Source organism: Anopheles darlingi, chromosome 2 (assembly GCF_943734745.1).
Source record: "Anopheles darlingi chromosome 2, idAnoDarlMG_H_01, whole genome shotgun sequence".
Lineage (NCBI taxonomy): Eukaryota > Metazoa > Arthropoda > Insecta > Diptera > Culicidae > Anopheles > Anopheles darlingi.
In genome coordinates, this window is record NC_064874.1 from 83,213,847 (window position 1) to 83,235,451 (window position 21,605).

A 21,605-nucleotide genomic window follows, 5' to 3' on the forward strand; every position below is an offset into this window, starting at 1 on the left:
CACAACTTCGAGCACTTTGTACGTTAGGTTTGATTTTGTCGTTACGGGGTCCCTTTAAAAATATTGGCTTTCTATTTTTTTTGCACAGAAATCCTTGATTTTTGCTACATATTCCTCAACAATATTACTATAAAATTGAGTGATAAAACTATTAAAAAGTTGTGCTAAAGTAAGTGACTCTAAGCACCGCTGAATTTGAATGCTTTGATAGTGAACAAAAGCTAACCAGCTGCATTATCTTATGGCCCACCATAATGTTTTCTATAAAATCTTATCAAATCAATTTTAAATTGCCGTAACTAGTAAAAGTTTCGGTCATTTTCTGGTTTGACCCAATCCATCTTCCTAGTAAATCTATTCAAGTTCTGAAAGGTCATTAACTTTGCGGTGATACTTCCCAGTGACTTTATCCGAGCAGTTAATACATCAAAGGTAATAAATTTTCAATTCGGAGATATTATGCTCGTTCGATAGACTAGATCGACCGGCGTGGAACCATAAAGCTCGTAAAAAAGCCATTTAACGACCGCTTTAGGACGAAACACCGTTTACACCATTTCTGCAACGTGTCGTGCTAATTGGATCGCGGTACATCGTCTGTCGCGGATGTGTGGTGAACATTACATTTTTGACAAAGTACCATCGCTTGAATCTGCCCGATACGTACCTGTCTGCGTGTGGTCGGGGGGTTCTCGTGGCACGCATGGGATGATAGCGCATTAAAAGGAAGTTAAATGGCGGCTCGTGCTCGTCACCAGCGAGCGCAGCATTTACGAGGATACATTCTTTCTCAACAAATAGCACCAGAAACGCAATACGCAACTCCCCCCCATCATTGTACCCGTTTAACATGATTTTTATATATTTGGTTTCGTTTTACTCTGAACAAACCAATTAACTCATAAATGGAATGTTTCTTTGTTTTTTTCCTCTCTCTCTCTGTCTTGTGTCTGTTGTTGCTGCTGTTTGCCGCTATTTGCTCTTCGCTTCCCGTATTCCTCTGTTTGCTCTTATGTTGCTTATTGCTCACCTGTCTTCTCTCTTTACTCTCCCCTTCCCCTACTCGATTTGCTTGTCTGTTACATTTTTATCGTGATTTGCACCCCCTTCGCGACCCCCACCGGTGGGCGGTGGTACTACTCCGCGTCTCCGTCCAGCTTCCTTCCTTTCGCGCCATACCGACATGTGAGAGCGTGATTAGAAGACGACAAATTGTACAACTTACGTTTCATGCCAATACGCCACCACATCATGCTTAAATTTACCAATGTTTTGCTAGTTTTTTTTGTTTGTTTTATTTCTTTGTTAATTTGCCCCCCAAAGTTTTGCTTTTTGCTTTCCATTCCCCGCGTTTCGGTACGCCCCGCACGTTTTATCGCTAAAATCCTACGGCACCGAAGAGTTGGCTGGCTGATGGCAAAGATGAGGGCCTGTTCCTCGTTACCATCGTCTCATTTTTTTTTTTGTTCATGCCGATCGTTCTTCTTTTTGCCCTCTCTTCTGCTTCAGTTTCAGTTTTTCTTTATAATATTTTGAGAATATCACCAGTTTTGTCTGTATTTTTTTTGTTTTTTGTTTTGTTTTGTTTTGTTTTGCAGACTATTATCAGAAGCATACGGTTATCGCATAAACCCAGCTCTGTTTCCATTCCAATTCCTTCTCGCGAAAGAAAACTCCGCTACCGCACCTACGTCCGGCCTTCCACCTACCGCCTGCTGCTGCTGCTGCTGCTGCTGCTCGCTATCGCGTTCGATCGGTTACCACCCTCACCCCACTCCTGCGCCCCCAAAAACCCGAAACAGTGCACTACTAATGTGTGTTCACACTACTACGGTTTTGTTATTTTTTGTTTATCCAGGTTTTCTTTTGATTTTCACACGATTCAAATATAGATTCTAGAATCAACGACTGTACTTTAAAGACGCATTCTGAAGATCCAACATGTATGATATCTCCCCGTTGCACCCCCGCACTACCACCTCGACTCCACTACACACTCTCTCTCTCTCCCCGCTGCTCCCCCTCAACACTTGCAAACCGTTCGAGACAAAAACGACGTTTGTTTTGTGAGCAAATAGTAACTTTATACGCTAAGATCTAACATTTTGTGAGTGAGTGAGTGAGTGAGTCGGGCTGAAAACGGTTGGGTGGGGAGGCGCAGCGGGTGCATCAGACCCCCTACCCCCCTCCCCACCGCATCGTTCTAGTTCAAATCCGGTGACTTTTTTTTGATTTTGAGTTTCCATGTTTTTGTTTGTTCGTTTTTGTTTTGTATTTGGTTCTTCCTCTTCCTTTTCCCCCCCCTTTTTTCCCTTCCTGTTAGTTGTGTATTTTCGGTTCGGTTTACCGCTGTTTGTGGTGAATTGTGTGGTATTAGTTTCGCTTAGTTGTGTTGGAACGCTGGAAGGAAAAAGTGTCTTATGATATGGAGCAGATACAGTTTTTGCGGAATTAGAAATGAGCGCCCGGCCCCGGCGTTCGGCGTTGGCGATCTCTGGGGAAGGGGGCAGGAGTGTGGGGGGGGGGGGGGGAGGGGACGTGCAAAACCGGTACGTATCAGATGGCGTGTATGGCTTGCTTAAAGTAAGGTAGGAACATAATATACTTTCGCTAGGATATATTTAAAAAGGGAGAACGGCAATCGGAATCGACGATTCGACCGCCTCCATTTTGATATGCGTAAACTCAAAGCCCCTATGGAACGAGAAAAACTACTTGGCGAGTATTGAAATTCTGGTTACAATAATGCGCGCGCGCGCGCGCGCACACACACATACAAACAAACACAAGCAACGCGCTGCGTGCGTGTTGCTGTTGCTAATCGGGTAGGATAAAGGATCGACACTGATAGTCTCCTTCCAGTGCACATGGTGATCACTAGGTGATGCTACCAGCTGCTGGGCAAAGTTAGAAGGAAATCGTCCACCCGGATTCACGTGTTTCACGTGTCACGACGGGCCGGTGCGTGGCCAGTGCATAAATGGGAGGGTATATCGTGCGCCTTCATCTTGAGCATGCTACTGAAAACGGACAGTACTAAAGCGCAACACCGGGCAACACCAATGGCCGGATGCTGGCTGTGCGTGTTGCTTCGCAAAAACGGAACGAAGCGCCAAAGTGCGCGTCCTTTCTCTTTCTCTCTCTTTCTCTCTCTCTCTCTCTCTTCTCTCTCTCTCTCTGCTGTGTTAAGAACGCAGATGATTACGAACTTGTCCCAAAATCGTGTACTGTTGAAGGAGGATGTTTGAAAAAGGGAGTTGCTTGTTGAGCTGGAATGTTTGTCGTTTACATATCCGCGTGTCTGCGTGTCTGCGTGTCTCGTGTGGGTGTGTTAGACGAGCCGGTGTGCGCGTTCCGGCCGGCGCTCGCACCCTCACTTGAGATCGACGACGGCCGTCGGATTGAGGAAGTTTTCCCGCTGCGCCTCCTCCATCGATGAAAGTGTCCTCGTGATGGAGGTGATCTTCTCGTTGCTGCTCGTCTTGCTGGTGTTAGCCTGGACGCACACGCGCGCATACAGCCACACGCGCAAACAGTACAGACAGTAGCAGAGGAAGTGCATCAGAAAGACGGCAAAGATGCCGAGGGCGCAGATCACGATCGATTTGCCCGGTTTGGTCCAGTCGAGCATTTTGTAGATGCTGGAATCGTTGTGTCTGGAAGGAAAGCGAACGGTTTGGAGGTGGCAGAACAGAAGGAACTTCAAGTTAATGCATTACTGGTCCGGCTGTGTAAATCTGGGTTAAAATATGAAACAGGGCGATGCACACTGTTGTAGATGAAAATTTCGCAATTTCTCGCGAATTTCTTTTTCTGCGAAAATCGCGAATTTCTTTTTCTAAAAAAATGAATAAAATTCAAATGAAGGCGTCTACGAAAATGGTTCCAGCTCAACAACAGCATAACAATCTCTCGATTAGAATTCTTAGATTCACCATAATGTTGTGTCACGAAGAACATTCATAAGAAATGCAAACCAATTATTATGCAACAGATGAATCAATATCTGTATCGGAATCTGTACTGAATCAGATATTTAGAAGCAATCCCACACAAAAACAAAATCAAATTCTTATAATCATGACTGAAACGCACCCAATGTTTATCTGCATGCAAAGTGGCTAGTCATATTGCATAGCATCGGAGATTGAGTCCCTTCCATTGAAAAGTAATAATCGATATCGATCACTGTGAACCTGTATTGGGCAAGCGCATGACAAGCACATAAATGGGGGAAAACTCTCAAGAATGAGTTAAACTTTCTTCTTCCGAAAGCACACAGCAAACCCGGATCAAATGATCCTTCTTCTCCCCTTTGGCCATACAGCTTCAAAAGAAAGTCAACGAGTTTTCCGAGAAAAGGTCATATTATTCCCCCTTTCCTCTCTCTCTCTCTCGCTGTCTTATTTCATCCCGCATTAATTTCTTCCAGCTATCACCGGGGAAAACTCGGTATCAGCCAGACAGCTTCCCATTGGCATCGCCCGGGCAGTAATTGCAGATTGATTAATTTCCCTGTCGTGTGCCACGAGCGGAAATAAATAGTCCTGCATTAGCTTCTGCGTTGCTCAGTCGCTGGTACGGTTGCGAGCAAGGATATACTCGCGTCTGCAGATCTACTCGAACCCGGGCATGCCCGGGATGTATTCGACGGAGTAAACCTACACCTCCGTAACTAAAAGCCTAGATCCGAACACACAAGTTTAATGCATTATTTATGCTGCTCCAGCGCGGTGGGTCACTGTGTGGGCTCGAGAGAGTGTGCAGGTCCTGGTCCTCGCTCGGTACTCGGGGTCAAACGGTGCGTACGTTGTCGGGATCTTTGGCTTTATGATTTATTCAGTCGTTTGTTTCGCCAAATCAGGTCGACGCTTTGTTCGCTTCGTTCGGTCCGGCTTTGTGCGTTCGTCCGTCGTGTGTTCGTGATGCGAACACACAATTGACAATCTAATTAACCCCCCACCCTTTTTGGTGTCCGTTCGGTTCGGTTCGGTCCGGTGTCCGGTATTCGGTATGCGCGGTATATCCACAATAATGCTACGAAAAGAGGGATGAAGTGTTTACGACACTTACCGATCGGTGCCACCGGCCAGGTAGTAGACGATGGAGAAGAGCGCATATCCCACCCCGATGCCGGTCGTCCAGTACGCATGGTTCAGCTTGATCGGATGCCCGACGATGGTCAGATCAATTAGCATAATGATGGAGTTGAGCACGTGCACCATCAGGTTTACAGCATCGACCCGGTTTTTACCTGGCAGCACCATGACAGTGGACACAGTAACGAGAATGAGAAGAAGATGACGATGAAAATTAGTTTTGCTCGATGTTATCGATGGGGAGTGCTTCTCTAGGGAAGTGGTTTCAGCAGCAGGGTCAAGGGGATGCAATGGGAGGGGGAGAAGGGTGTAATAAGAAACAATTTTTCGGAAACGGAAATCCGCCATCGCCATCGCCATCGCCGTGTGCGATCGAGCGAAACTAAAACGCAATCAATGAAATTTAATTTGAATCCGAAGTAGATGTCACGCCCAACTGGAGATGGTGATGCTGATATGCCCCGATGTTGCTGAGGGTGTCTCCGGTGATACGTGGCGACATTGCTAGTTACGCTCGGGTCCATTCCGATGGCATTTCATCATAGCCGGTCATCACCACCACTACCACCAGCACCGTTGGTCGTCTGATTGCTTCTTCCAATCATATCGCTGGTCTCGAGCCTCATACCTCTCATCCGAGATCTGTGCAAACTCATTTTGATATTACTTTGCAAGGTTTCGGCGTGCTCATGGTAGTGGTTGCTGGCTTGCTATTATTATTATTATTATAGGAATATTGCAGGCAGACCGGTCCATCCCAATGGAAAATCAACAAATCGATGTAATCGAGATCCCCGAGTTGTGCTAAACCTTTGCTAGGCAACCGAACGTGATCCTACGACCTGGCCCAATCATCACACAGTACACATTGGGTTTAGTTTTGCTGGCTGTCTTGTACCTTCTAGTTTCAAATCATCGAGTGCAGCGATTGTTCTAGCGGAGGATTAACTAGACCATTCCGTACAACGTATCGACCGCAAAGGTAATCAAGCGGACAGTTTAGTCCCTCATGTCAGGCATGTGTGTTTGTGTGTGTACGGTGGTTGGCAAATGGTTCGTCGAGTTGTGAACACCACATCGCAAGAAGCCACACGAATAATATAGTGTGCTCAGCAGATGATCAAAGCCCTCGAACCACTGGCAACAAGAGAGTTTCGATTGTGATCCCATGAAGCGAGCGTAAATTAACCCATTGTGTATTGTGTGTGTGTGTGTGTGTGTGTGAGTGCGAATGAGAAACATAAGATATTTTTGTACCATAATAGACACATTCCTCCCGGAGACCCCGGTGGTAAGTCTCGGTGCATCCCGTTGGGGATGGAAACATAGCCATTTGATTGCAACACCAGCCGTGCCCCGACAATGAAACCCCGAGCATCCGAGTAAGCCTTTTTGGTGCGATACGGAGACGGAAAGCGTACGACCCGTTTAATCTCGTACCCATCTTACCAGAACTTATAGTAGTAGGCCTCGTTCGGCATTGCCATTGCCGGTCGTAAACCGACGAACGTAACGTAAGGCCACCTTTCAACTTATGCAACGCCCTTTTTTTCCGGTACGAGGTGCTAGGCGTCTCCATCGACCGGGCGGCCTGGGGCTGGGTTAATCAAAATTCCCATTTCCTACTCCTCAAAAGACGCGTACGTGAGCGACAGATTTCCGTACAGATCGCACATATCTCAGTAGTCAGTGTGCACATGGTCTTAAGTATGTGTGAGGAAAACAAATGGTCCCATAAACACCGGAGGTTGCGCCTGCGAAGGTTGTATCGTAAATACAACGCCATTGCAGTTGGCGTTGGTTTTTCCCCCGGCGGGTGTGCCGTGCACACACCAACGAAGCGAACCGAAACACCAGCTGGCAACAGACATTCCGTGTTCCTGTTTGCCAGTGTGCGAGTGCGAGTGTGTGTGTGTGTGTGTGTGTGTGTGTGTGTGTGTGTTGTGAGGAGATTAAAATTCGTTATGCTAATGCTGCCAGCTGGTGCAGCCGATGTCACTCGTCACACTCGTCATGAGACGGGGTTCTTGCTTCCTTTCCTTCCCTTTAGGAGCTGCGAGTGGCCCTCAGGACTAGTATCACAGAGAGAACGAGAGAGGGAGAGAGTGAGTGTCATGAAAACAGGTTCTTCTACACAACGCCCCTGAACTGCACTGGCAGTCGGGACAGGAATCGCGGGTAATAACACGGGAATGACTGTGCAATGCAGGTGCTAGCAAGCAAGAGAGAGAGAGAGAGAGAGAGAGAGAGAGAGAGAGAGCGAATCCGCTTCTTCCCTTCACTTCACTCCACATCATCCCTTCCAATCATCGCTCTCGCCGAACGGTGTCGGAATGTCTTGGCCTTGTGGCACTTCCGTACCGCACGGTGGCACACCCTGGCACACCGGTGCCCGAGGGGCCGCTCCGTACACAGCATCTGGGGACCGTGCGCAACCAAGTGGCTCACACGCCCAGGATAATGATGCAAAACTGTTCCGCTCGCAGCCGGAAACCCGGAACAAGGCGATTTCTCACACTTTTACAGCGAGCAAGCGCGCGGATCGGAGGGTGTAATTGGTAAGACAGAGGTGGCAGAGAGAGGGAGGGAAGTGTTTGGTGGTGGGAAGCCAAGTGGAAAGTTTTCTGCCACATTCCACCACCACAACTAGCAGCACGCTACACCATCGTCAAAGTTGGGCTGGCCGCAAGATCGCTAACAGATACCGACACTACCACAGGGTCTGGTTAGCTTCGCTATCTGCGCTAGAGGCGATGAATGCTGCTGCTCGCTACTGCTCGCTGGTGCTGGTGCAGCGCGGCATCGCCACCACTGTTTAACTACTTAGTTACAGATTGAAGAAGTTCTTGGCAAAGAGGAGTGAAAAAGCGAATCAACGAACCGGTCGCGTGGTAGGGCGAGCCCCCCGGGTGAGGAGGATTAGTGCGAACAAAGAAAGTTTGCCTCCCATCGGTAGGTTGGTGCGACTGATGGCCCCACAACATAATCGATAATGATTCCATTATGTTAATGATACTCGACTCGATGTCAATAGTGCAAAATGAGAGTGTGCTCTCTCGCAGGAGGCAAAGCAAGGGGATGCTGGAAGGGAGGCAGCTGTTCTCAGATGAGGCTTAATGCTTGATTGGTTGTGTTGGTTGGTTGGTTGGAGTACGCCGTATCGGAGGAATGTGTCTGAGCGATCGCGATAACAAAAACATCATTTCCAGTGAGTGAGTGAGTGAGTGACGTCTCGTAAATAAAGATGATCCTCGCTCGCTTGTAGAAATGTCTGTTATTAGGAGCGGCGTTTGAGCCATTTCCAAACAAACGTTAAGGATTAAGAGAGAGAGAGAGCGAGGGAGAGTGAGAAAGAGCAAGAGGACGAGGCTAGAGGGACATAACCATCAAAGGCGCGCTGTTCTGGTGTGTCGGTAATCCTTGTCCGGTGGTTGGCTCGAGTGCCCGCATTACTCACTTGGATCGTACACGAACGTCCAGTAAACGATGGTGACGATGAAGGAATAGACGGTCGCGATGGTATACGCTATCCAGTAGACGGAATGTAGCCGGCTTTCGCGTGCGACATGAATGTTCCATTCTGTGACGTGATGAACAGAGAAAAGAAATGGAGAGAAAGGGAGAGAATGAGTAAAGTAAAATTGCGATCCAACAGCGAGCTGCCGGGAAGGAAGTAATAACATTCGCGGGCAGAGAGGGTAGCGACCGTTAGGCCACCAACACACACACGCGCAGACTTACCGAACTCGTTCCGGTCGATCATGAGCCCTTTGGTGACGATGATGGCGGCCAGCCAGGCCTGCACGGTGCACGCCAGCAGGGCCCAGTGCGTCAGATAGATCCACCATTTGGCGTAGTGGTGCTCGTACATGGGTTCCGAGCGGCCAATGTCCAGCACCGAGCAGACGAGCATCGCCAGGAACACGATGGCCACTATCAACCGGTACATCAGGTAGCATATTCCGACCTGGGTGCTGCTTTGCCACTGCAAATACCGAAGCAAAAAAGGGGGAAACGACAAACGAAGAGTGAGTGGAGGGGAAAAACAGCAAAATGGAGAGAAAAATCACATCCATCGGGAGTGCATTCCATCATCGACGCTGCTGCTAGTGTCGGTCGCGGAGGCGAAGCGAAAAGGGACACAAACAGCCGCCGCAGTGCGTTCACGTTTGAGGGAGGCAACAATGTTTGTAGTATTTTTTTTTGTTACTGCCACCCTCACTTCATCGGTTTTCCTATCGGAAATTGGCTAGTTCAGAGAGCTAGTGGCTTCCCATGAAGAGCTGAAGTGGATAAAGTGTTTGCACATTTCGTGATCTCCGGCGCGCCACAGCCGGATCGTGTGCTTGTGTTTGTGCGGATACGGATGGGATGTGAATGGTTTTCCGCCGAAGATTGACTTTTCAATTTCGCATCCTCCCGGTTGGCCGCAAAACTACCAATCTCATTCAACGCAGCGTCCCCGGGAGAATAGAACAGGGTTGACGATAAAAAAAAAGAGGAAACTCTATTTTGTTCATTTTCAAAACAAATCATTTTTGGGTAGAGAAATTGGATTTTCGATCAAAACGCTGATGGAATATGATTTATTACTCCAGTAACAGTGCAATGGAGAACCTTTAATTTGGTATTCACACAGTTGAATTTTGAAGGGTTATATCGCTGATGATTCATGGAATTAGATGTACAGTTTTTTCAATGAATATTTATCAGTGTGTCTGCATAAATATTTTGACTAATCATTTTCAACCGATCGGCTTGAAACTGATTTATATGTCAGTTTTATTCTAAAAGGGGTTGTTTATGTAAGTCAGAACTACCACGAGGGCGGTACAAGGCTACAAGGGGCAATGATAAATGAAAGTGGAATAAATGAAAGCTTAATTAAGTAGAAGTTTGTAGAAAAATTGAGAAATACATCAATCCATTGAGCTCTAATTTTAAAGGGCATACGCTACGCAAGGAACATTTTTTTCCAGGAATGGCGTTTGCAGGTCAGATATTCGCCGCTACAATCATTGGAAGCATACTAAAATTCACCTTAACTGAAAATGAACAACAATCGGTACCGATAACAAATAAAAAAATTTAACAAAAAGCACTTCATGTAAGGTATCTCAACATCTTGGGAGAAGATTTGATGAAAAAATCACAGTTAGACATCTGTATGCGCGAATAATGTTACAAAAAAAAGAAGATTTTTGAATGAAATTTATGCTACTATGAATTCGAAACTAAAACAAACTAGAATACTCAATCAAACAACCTTTAAACCTTCATTATTTTGATTATATCCTTTAAACTTGGATTAATTGGAATGAAATGCGCTGCAATTGCTAAATGAACACACCAAACCACTTATGAGAGATTGCAATCTAAGTAAAACAATTCATAACTTCCAAAGTAAATGATAAAAACAATCATTAATGCATTTCAGTTCGCACTTTTCAATTAAAAGCACTTGATACTGAATTCACTTTAACTTGATAGACTCTCGATTGAAGAGACGTTCCCTGGACTCTCTCTCTCTCTCTCCCTCCCTGTTTTTCTCACTTCAACTTGCTGCCCCTCCAGTTCGTTCAATTTGTCATATAAATATCATCAACATTCCAATAATCATCGCACCACGGTCAATGCTGCGTCCTGGCTCGCTCTCAAACACTTCCAGCGGCCAAGTGGCCGCGGCGAGAGTGTTCAGAAAAATTAAACTTACGCGGCTCTCTCATCCACTACTGGTCCCCGCACGATGGCTCCCGCTTGTGTCAAGCAATGATTTTAATGATTTTGTAGTGAGTGCAAAATCCCTTCGCACCCTGATTAAGCACCCGCCACTGCCACGGCCGCGGACATGCGGATTCAAGAGCCAACACACCGAGAGAACTGCGGAGGTACCCGATGTCAATGCGGAGAATGCAAAGCAGACGGTGAGGATACAACCGAGAACACAAACAGCTGCCCCTTCAAGCCAAATAAATGTTCGCCCTGCAGTGTTTTCAATTTGTTTCGCATGTTTTCGGCTCGGGCATGATAACGAGCGGCAACTATTTTTGGTGTTGTCTTTTTTTTTGTTTTGGTTTTCCTTCCTTTCATTTTTCCAATTCGACAAAATGCCGGGCTGCAAAAACGCGAGCGCAAACGCATCTCGTGACCGGAAGCAAGAGCAGCAGGGATACGTTAGGAAACGAAAGCCAGAGAGAGCGAGAAAGAGAAAGAGAGAGAGAGAGAGAGAAAGAGAGGAAAGGGTGGAAGCTGGATTTTTGTGGCGTTGCCACGCGGTTTGCTTTATGAGCCCCCGGGAACAGCATGATTCATGAGCTGCAGGGCTTTGAAGGATATCGCACGAAGTTAGTGGTGCCACACGCCGTACGCCATCTCCGCGAGGTGCATTATGTGCAAAGTTGTCCCGCTGCACTGGATGCTGTGGTGAGTGCTCGGTCCGTGCCATTTTGACGGTCGTCCAATTTCGGTTGAAACATTGGAGGTTTTTTTTTTGTTGTTTTGGTGGCCTCGGCCCGAATTTTTGCTAGTGGATTTCCTTCTTAAAAAACAAACCGACCGAACGAACGACCGACGGTCCGCTGAAAGCTTATCGATTCGTTGATTGCTACGAACCGGGCAGGATTGTAATTTTGTCCCAGCTTTATGCAAACGGATGGCCAATGTTTTGCTGCAACGGGCTTACCCGGGGGCAAGACGCTTCTTCACCGGATACTCTAGCGTCTTCTCACACTCTCTTTGCGACGGAAATGTTTTCCTTTCCCCCCGCATCTCGCCCTTTGAGCACGTGGCAATCGCGGGTACGCGGCACGATTGCCGCATCGTTTGGCATTGGTTGGCCACCGGCGAGAACGGCTGCGCTGCTGATGCGTAAATGGCGAATGGCTTACCAACGCCAATGGCCAAGCGAACCAGCGAACAACAGTGAGTAGCGCAAGCAGCGAGGAATGGCCGAAACCAATCTTTTATTTCCATTTTATTTTATTTTTCCCGATGGAGGCGCATGGTAGCTCGTGAATTTGGAGTATTTGGTCGTGATGGTAGCAACTTGAATGCAATGGCCCTCGGGCGACCATCACTTCAGTGCAACCGAGTCACGTGCTATGCGCGCATTTATAGGCGCAAATGATGCGTTTGCAAGTGTCACATAACACTGATTGTTATGCGCATCAATTGTGGACGGCGTGGCGACAAATGCGATTTCGAACCACAGCAAGAGAGAGAAAGAGAGAAAGAGAGAGCGACATGATTATTGATGTTATAGAGATGCTGTCGGGAAAAAGACGCGATCGAAATCGTTTTTTTCCCCCCATCGTAATCAAATGAATAAATAATTCAATGATGTTTTGATCCAGCGCAATCGTCCATTGGTCACGTGGACGTGAGTGGTTGATATATTTTTATTGTTCCATTCCAGTAGGCCCTTTGCTGGTGCGCGAGTTGGGAATGACGTTTGAAGCTTAGATATTGCTACGATGCACTGTCGCACTTCAAGCATTCCATGAACCGATCAAACGACGGATGTGTTTTGTGTGCATGCATACTTGATACGTGGGGTAAGTACGCTTGTAAATTGTCCATAAATTCCAACAGATAGGACACTGCATGATAACCACAGCGCATAGCACAGACAGGACAGTTCAAGCACACGACACAGACACGCGCTTTAATGCTGGGATTACCGGTCTAAACGCGAAGCATTAATGCTACTTGAAGGTGTCACTGTCGTGCGTCATTATCGCATTTCGAGTGTGCAGTAAATTATGCAAATCTCCTCCTCCCCATGTTATCCAGTCCAATCCAATAGTCTGTCTTGGCTTGACATGTGACCACAGCAACGTGCTACGCGGTCGGTCGTCCTACGCTAAACAGGAAATGTCATCAGACGCTCTTCCCGCGTGTCTCTCTACCAGATAATCACGCGAATACGCGGACAACACACGGCTTACGCCGAGCAGCGCATGCACTGCTGCTCTGCACCCCAAGAGCCCTTCCCTTGGGAACTCGCCACGTTTACAGCATCACAATCAGCATCTGGTGGCTGTTGCCTAGTTACATTTTTATTAATGCATTTAGGCGCGGTTTAGTAGCGCAAGTCGCGTACTAGTCGCGGCCTAGTGTCCTCTGTGTGGGTATCATTATCGCGTCAGTCACTTCCGTACCACGGCTAACGAACAGGACATAAGCCAAAGGTATTAACCCTTCTCACACATCCCCTGCTCGAGAGACCGGAAAGACCTCCCTGACTTACCTGACACAGATAGAAGTGGTGCCGTTCGACGCGGTTCGGTGAGCTGCTCGCCTTCGGCATGCAGCTGCTCCATATTTTGGTAACCATCACTCTGGAAGAAAGAGGAAGACAAACAGAACAAGAAGAAGAAAAAGAAGAAGTGAGTTGCAATTAAAGTTTATCCTGAAGCGAGCCGACAGAGTAGCGCAAGAAAGCGCTACACACTTCGAGGTAGCGTGGTGGCTGCTGCAACATGGAAGCACCGGAAGCAGGCCCTTGCCAGGGACGGCCGCGTCCGCGTTTGTCGAGGAACAAGGGAAAGAACAATGTCGAGGCAAGCGAGTGCGCGAGTGTAGAGGAATGGGGCAAATCCTTGGCAGCAAGTTAGTAATCAACGCCACAACAATGTACCCGGAAATGTACGTTTAAAGTGAACAGCGAGCGAGCGAGCGAGCGAGCGAGTGAACGAGTTTGCCGCCGGTGGTCCCGGTACATGGAAGTAGCGAAACAGGCGGACTTCCGTCACACGGCTCAAGTGCGGCAGTACCCGGGCACGCCACTGGGGCGCGAATGGTCGTACTTTGTCCGGTAGTTTATTTCGAGGAAATCTCGGATCCAGCAGCAGGGCCGCATTATAGTGGATTAGTGGAGATTCTACTTAGTGTTGGTGGTGGTGTTTGCCGTGCCACGGTCAATCCAGCACCAGTCGCACCAGTTTGGTATAAGAGCTTTGTTAAAAAAAAACTCCCACTAAACAGTTTAATGCGAAGCGTAAAGTAGATAAGAGTTAGAATTTCTTGTTAGCATTTTCATGAGCATTTTACACCGCAAGGTAACCCTTTTGCGAACGATGTACCAAGAATCGCTTCAATGCTTCCGGCGGATTGTGACCTTCTTGTCAAAGAAAGTGGATGCTATCGATCACCGCTATTCAGTGAGACGTACAACGCATTTTATCAATTTCCATCACTTTCAAAAGGGATTCCTACACTCTATTCATTTAATTTGCAGCCGATTACTGGCCCCAAGGATAGCGCGTTAGCGCTTTGTCCTAGTCCTACCAACCACCGGAACGATAACCGGCCGGCTGATAACCACTTGAGAGAAAATCATTTTACAAAATACGTCACCACTACCGTCTTCGTCGTCGTCATCATCGCGAGTCCAAGAAACGGACGATGCCTTCCAGTCTCGATTGCTGCTGATGAGGGTAGCAAGTGGTCGCTCTCTGAAAATGGTAAACCACTTCGGTCGGAACGCTTGCTCATTAGTAGCGAAGGCGCCGCCGCCACCGCTGCTGCTGCTGCTGCTGCTGATGATGATGCTGTTCAAGCGAACGAAGCGAACAATAGACCATCCAACTCCTGCCCCAATTCGACATCCCACTCACTTCTTCTCACTTGCAAAGCTTCATCGGTCCAGCGCTAGCGCGCTTCTCGGCCGGTGAATGGTAGGGCCGCAAATCGCGCAAACATGAACCGCATAGGAAACGATAACATACACGTGAAACCGACCGGACCGGACACTGCGGCGGTGACCACGGTCCACTGAACCGGAAAAACGGTGCGTCAATTGCAGATTATTAAAATCGAGCGTGAGTAAACAGACCTGCTGCCGGTTATGGGCCGGTCGATGATGATGAGCTGCTGCTGCTGCTACTGCTACGAGTGGACCTTTTTCTCCAAATGACACCGGGCACCGGGGTGACGTGACTAAACTTCACAAAAGCCCGGTCAAGGATTGCTGATGGCCGCTCGAGTCCGACGATTTCGGCCACTACGCACTCCTTTCGCGATGCTTTTTCTCGAGCCCTCTCGAGACTCCCTCTCCGTCTGTTTGTCTGTCGGCCTGTGTGTGTGTGTGTGTGTGTGTGTGTGTGTGTGTGTGTATGTGTGGCTGGAATAGAACTTAGGGATTAATCGATCACGCATTTTCCATTCTGTTTGCTTTTCCATTTTTCTGTCCCAAAGTTTTCCGATAACCGGCTACCCGGAACAAACAAACAAACAAACAAATACCATCCAACGGCATCAATATCACGGCATGTGCCGGCAGAATGTCGGCACAAATCGTACGCGAGCGGCACCCGTTTCCGTGGAAAACATAAACAGGAACAACGTGTGGGTGATCTATCCTCCGTTCCTCTTCCCCTTCCCCCAGCACCCGTACGTTCTTTCAGAGGGGGACGTTTCCCGTGTCACACATTGACTGGCGCTGTCTAATCGATGTCAGGAGCGTGGTTATGGCGGCCATGGATGCCACAGATTCAATTATTTCACCGGCGCCATGACACCGGTGATGGTGGTGGTGGTGGTGGTGGTGGCCGCATAGCTCATGAGCGGTGGGAGACAAGAACACAACATCCAGCCCAACATCAGGCGCCACAATGAGCACAAAACAACGGCAGCAACAGCAGCACCACCACCACCACCACCACCACTGCTGTGTACAGTGATCGGTGGAAGGTTCTCGGAATCGAACCAACGGAGCTAGCGATGGCCTCGTGTCACATTGACCGCGGACTCGCTATTCGTTATCCAGCAGTTCCCGCTAGCTTCGCAGCCGCTGTACCGGGAAGTGTGGTCGCGCTCAGGAAGATAACCGGGAATGGGTTGTTGTGGGGGGGGGGGGGGGTGAATGTTGAATTTTAGTGGAAATTCGACGGAATCGCGCGATTCGATGGGGTGTTTTTGGTGGCCGATAAAAATGTGCGCCAAACGACCGCAATGAAAATGCCATGTTTATTTGCGTTGGAAAATCCGAAGCAAAACGAAGTGAGGGGAAGGGAAGGCACCGGAATCCCTGCCACCAAACCTGCCAGCATTATTGAATATCGCAAACCGGACCGACCGGTCGGTTCAACGTGATGCAGCACCAGAACGGTTCGTCTCGTTCGTTTCGACAAAAGTTTTCCATCATTAATTGCACGCGCACCACCCTCGGGTTCTGTCATCGGCAGATGCGAAGCAGGCGAGAAGTTTTTAGAAAAGAAATCAAACGCACCGCCCCCGGGTGCGAATACTGCGCTCGGATCTCGGAGCAGGCACTACCTGACGACTGCAGACTAACTGCAGCATCCGTATTTTGCAGACTTGCTAGCGTTTCACGATTCAATGGCTTCAGCTGGTTTAGAGCGGATGTTAAATGTTGACATCTGCATCGTGCATTTTATGCACAACGCCGAGTGTGTTTCGATCTAGATTCAAGCGGGATTTAGACCTGGACAACTCAGCGGCGCAACAGTCTACTGCGAGCAGCAACTTTAATAAACATTCACCGCGAGAGTGTGGTCGTGGCCGGGCAGATCAGGGTGACAGCCAAGTGGTTTCTGCTGGAACTAATTGGCACGTTAGCATTAGCATTTGGTCGTGATTTCGTGGTCATCGATTGGCGAGAAGGCTTTCAGCTTTCAATCGCACATCTTTCGCACAGCAACCGCAGGTCACGAAACGAGCAGAGTAGCACTATTGATCTGATAAACCATTTAAAAGTGTTGACAGCGAAACTTTTGGGAAACTAAACTGCGAAGAAGTAAGCGGGTACTGTCAGTATGCCTTTAATATGTCGAATAAATCGAAACCATCACTAAATGCAGATAGGCTAGATGCATCGAATTTTGAACCAAGAATTGGTCGTCATATTGTAATAGTAGAGGTAAGCCAATTTATATTATTGTAAATCTTAATGTCTCCTTTTGAATGAGAGTCTTGCGAAACGTTTAATAAAATATTGAGGTTTGGGACTGTTGCTTTGAGTAACTGAAAGATTCAACTTCTTTTATACACAGTCTCATACGCTCTGGTTGAACTTGCCGAACTTGTCTAGGTTCGGTTAAGTTCGTTCTAGTACAATCAGTCACTTTAGCTACCACTTGCAGTCGTGTAGAGCACTTTTAGTTCGATAGTTGTTAGTTGGTAGAGCGTGTCTTCTCTTCTCAATGCGCTAGTTCAGACTAACCTAAATTTGTCGATTTGAACCTCGTGCTCCCCGATCGCTGGCCGCGCAAACCTTCTCGTGGTGCTAATGATTGCCGTTGTTTTACTGGAATTGACACCCCCGGAATGGTATATCTGCCGTTATAAAGGCAACATTCTAATGCGCAAACCGTTTTGGTTCGTTTCTAGAAAACGGTTGTAAGCTTTGTTGTTTTGATTTTTTAACGAAAATTTCACAACTAGTAGAAAAAATATCACATGTCCATCCTATCTAAAGTACAAAAATCTGAAACTATAGTTGCAATAGTTTAGTGCCAGCTACATCATTCAATGTTCCATAGTTTTCGATGGTGCATGTTACTGTTGCAGAGCTACTGAATGAAACAACACCGAACTACGACCGTTCGTATGTCGATATTTACAAACCAAAAACATAATTAAAACTCGTACATCACTGCACTCCATTGAAATGGAAATCCAAATATTCATGTTCTAGAAGTTGAACCATCGGTGGCATGTCGGATGGAACGTTTATTGGCTCAACGTGTCCGGTACGACACTGAAGCCAGATGAACGATTGTTCCCACGAACTCATTAGTTTTGCTGCAACTGGAGCTGGATTGCATAAATAATTCCACATAACTTCCTCGACTTCCCCGACCGTAACCATAGCAATTGGCTGCTGTTGCTGCTGCTGCTGTTCGTCCTGTAATTGATGCAAAATGTTTCCGTTTCTAGAGCGGTAGGGTATGCGAGGAAGAATGTAGCTAACGACATTGGAATATGAGCGGGAGCAATATGATGGCGACATTTGTGTTCGACCAACAGCCGAAAGCAGCATAAGGCAATGTAATTGAAAAGAATAATTGAATCTATTCGCCCAAAGCATGGAGTGGCAGCGAGCGAGTGCAAGGGCACAACCATCAGGGCGGCAAACAAAACCACCAACCCCAAGTTATTGATTGCCCAGCCAGCAGCACCACCGCCCAAAAACCACACAAACTAGGAACACACACACACGAGGACACGAGTGCGCCGTCTCACACATCTGCTGTCCAACCAGACCAGGACACTAACGTCCCCCCGCATTGGTGGTGAGAGTGAAGCTTGTACTCCACGGACCCAGGATGTTCCACAGAAGAACACAGAAGTTCAGAGAATCCAAAAACCACATCCCCTCGTCCTTTTCCTCCGCTTCGCTATCGGAATTGGTGTGCCTTAAACTAATATGCAACTGAAAAGTACATCCGGTGCGAACGGCAGACTGCATCTGCATAGCCCGGGACAATGTCGCCAAGTATCCCGGATACCGAGTCCCCCAGACTCCTTATCATACGGGTTCCGTCTGGAAGGAGGACCGGGCGCGTCGAGGGAACCGATGTTCCGACCGACAAGACTGGATATCCCACCGGAGGGAATGTTGAAACTTGTTGCCCAACGAAAACGACCACTAGTAGCCCCGGCAACCGCAGCACCAGCACGGTCATTTGAATTTCAATCACCGGGCACCACACCACGGGAATAGTTCACCACGTAGCCGAAGGTCGACCGATTGTGGCCGGGGGTTTTTTGAGCCAGAATGACATGCACCAAACCATCAACAACCGGTCACGGAATGGGTGCGCCGACGCCACGACGACGCTGACAGCTAACATCTTGTAGAATGTCCCGAATGTGCCGAAAAGATGCGCTTTTTGGCGTGCAAATCGAAAGGCAACGCAGATATGCAACATCTGACTGGTCAAACCTTCTCTCTCTCTCTCTCTTTTTTTGCAGAGCTCAACCCAACGAAGGACATTCCGGGACATACTGCTGCTTGCTCACTCGCCCGGGCAAACTGCAGCATTACGTAAACGTGTCTAGTGCCAGCGCGAACTTCCCTTGGTGTAGTCCCCAGGGCACATCATCCGGGCACCAGGAAGGCACCGCGGTTCCTATTCGCACCGACATTCTACTCCTGGGCGCGTCCTAGGCCTATAGTCACGAGGCCTCGAGACCGGAGATAAAGTGGGAAGTTGGTAAACATTGGAACGCCGTCGGAGGCAAAAGGGCTTCCACATTATGAAGACGTTGTGCATTTGGATCGCTTCCAAGCGCACCCGACGCCATCAAGCGACAAACTGGCGCTGGCCGAAGAAGCAGCATTTCTTCTCGACTGAAAGTAAAGCAGCAGTTAAAGGGGCTATGTTGTTGCCATACAAAAAAAAAACGGAGAAGAACCACTGAACCCACTCCCTTTCAACCTATCCTGGTTTTCATTGTTACTAACGTGCTCCAGTTTAAAAGTACGGGATCGGCGATCGATAATCTTTTGACTTTGCCGACGGTCCGCCGGCCGTCTCGACCGCATCGTGTCCGCATTATGAGAACTTCTACTTTTTGGGGGCTGCTCCCAAAGATGTGCAAAGATGTGCATAAATCGGCGGGGGGTGTTAGAGCGTCGGGAGGAGAACTTTTGCAAAAGGTAAACTGTGGTTCCCCCAAAGAAAAAGTCCGAAGAAAACATCAGTTATGGCGACACCGAATCGAATCCTCGAATCGTTCGAGCAAGGGGTGTCCCAGCCAGCGGGCGTGAAGTTCACTGGAACTGGAACGCCCACCACCCTCGAGTTCCTGGGGGTATACCGAACGTCTGAACGGCAAGGACGCATGCAAACGGTTCAGTGCGCCAGGAAAATATTTATCTTTTCCTCGGTACACTCTCGCTCCCGTCTGTCCGGCAGCGTACGTCCGCCGGAAGTCCGCCTCTCGTCGTCCGTTCGTCCGTTCGTCCGTCTAGTTGATGTTCGGTGTTGGTGCTGATGGTCAGACTTTTTCGACACGATGGATAAAGTTTGCGTGATAATGCGAACATAATGCTTATCAGTTTTCGTCAGCATTCAGCAGCGTGGAGCGACTGCCGTTGAGGGAAAGATGGCGTTAGAGTCGTAGATTCCTGTTCGATCTATAAATTCAGTCGTAGCTCTCTAATTAGACATACACGGAGGAGGCTGGTCCTGGCTAGATGAGCACTTGCTTTAAGTGTAATTCCATCTCCAGCTGGCAGCGGTCATAGACTAGACTAGAGCGCTAGTTGCACTCTCAGCAAAGCACCAATCAATTCCTTCTCGGTACTTGCTGAAACTAATGCCATTAAAAGTTTCACGCGTAGGGCAGGTGGCAGTGCCGGGAGGAGAAGCAGGGAAGGAAACATTAGGATATTGGATGTGTCCTCATTTGGCAGATTGGGTATTGCCACAGACAGAGGCTTTAGCTTTTGGCTTCGTCTTCCGCTCCATAACATTGCGTTACACAAGAAAAGCGAATATTAAATCACTTACTGTCACGTCGAGTAATGGCAAAACGGACCGAAAACAAACAAACATTTTACAAACAAGATAGCAGAGCAGAGCAGATCCATCATAAGCACACTTACACTTGACTTGATGACCCTCATGTTGTCCAACGCCATGGTTCTACACCTCCTTCTCTTGGCCCTGGCACTTTGCTCAGCTTTGTTGCATTCCAAGAAGAAAACTTTTCCCCGTTCCACGGTGACACTTCCGGTTTAGTTTGACAAAAAGAAAAAAAAATATAAGGCGTACGCGTCAAATCCGCTCCACCGGAACACCGCAGCAACTACGCGATGGCGACAAATCAGTTCGGTCCCCGGGTCGAATCCCATTAAACTACCCCGGTTTCGTTGAACATAAGCCTTGGGTGAAGAGGAAGAGATCCTTTCATCTGCTTATCAGCTCAGTCATGGCCGACGAAAGTGATGTTTCTTCGGTTCAGCCGGTGACGAACACACACACACACACACACACACACACAGAAAGTTCTTCCAAAGTTCACCGAAGCGTACGATGTTCCTTTCATCGCATCACCAGATGACCACTCTACTCTCTATCCACTTCTTTCAAGCAACGCGGGAACTGGGGTGACTAGAAGCCGTAGAGGACGAACTAAAGCACCAGGCTGTGGATCAGAAATCGCACGCAGATCAAATGAACAGCAGAGGACAAGTGGAAAGAGTGTTGGGTCTCGCACATGCTCCCTGCGCTGGCAATCAACCTCATAACGAAAGATGAAATTTATTCAAACGAAAGCCATTCAACCCGAACGGTGCGCGGCCATTGAAGAAGGCAGGCACCGACAATCACGAATGGCATTTGAGCGGTAGGTTCACCGACACTTTGCATTCGGCAGCGAGACACCATTCCGACACACACAATTTCGATTTTTTCTCGGACCCGGAAGGGGATTAAATTTTTCCACGCAAGAAAGAACGAAAGAGAGAGAAAGATAAAAAGGGAACTCTCCGGCATGGGTTTATGTATTATGTATTTTCAACATTTATCCAAA

At 48.0% G+C, this 21,605-nt stretch overlaps 1 protein-coding gene across 3 annotated transcripts in view; it reads right to left on the bottom strand.

Moving 5' to 3' along the window:
- Positions 1 to 845: 845 nt before the first annotated feature.
- Positions 846 to 21,605, bottom strand: part of LOC125960209 (protein rolling stone) — a 44,257-nt gene continuing 23,497 nt past the window's right edge. For all 3 annotated transcript variants that reach the window (XM_049693461.1, XM_049693460.1, XM_049693462.1), the window contains exons 3-7: positions 13,348 to 13,438; positions 8,841 to 9,084; positions 8,557 to 8,679; positions 5,074 to 5,254; positions 846 to 3,656 (exon numbers count right to left, since the gene is read on the bottom strand). In XM_049693461.1, the coding sequence (XP_049549418.1) occupies positions 3,374 to 3,656; positions 5,074 to 5,254; positions 8,557 to 8,679; positions 8,841 to 9,084; positions 13,348 to 13,434 (918 nt within the window). In that variant the 5' untranslated portion in view covers positions 13,435 to 13,438 and the 3' untranslated portion in view covers positions 846 to 3,373. The remainder of the gene's footprint in view (positions 3,657 to 5,073; positions 5,255 to 8,556; positions 8,680 to 8,840; positions 9,085 to 13,347; positions 13,439 to 21,605) is intronic.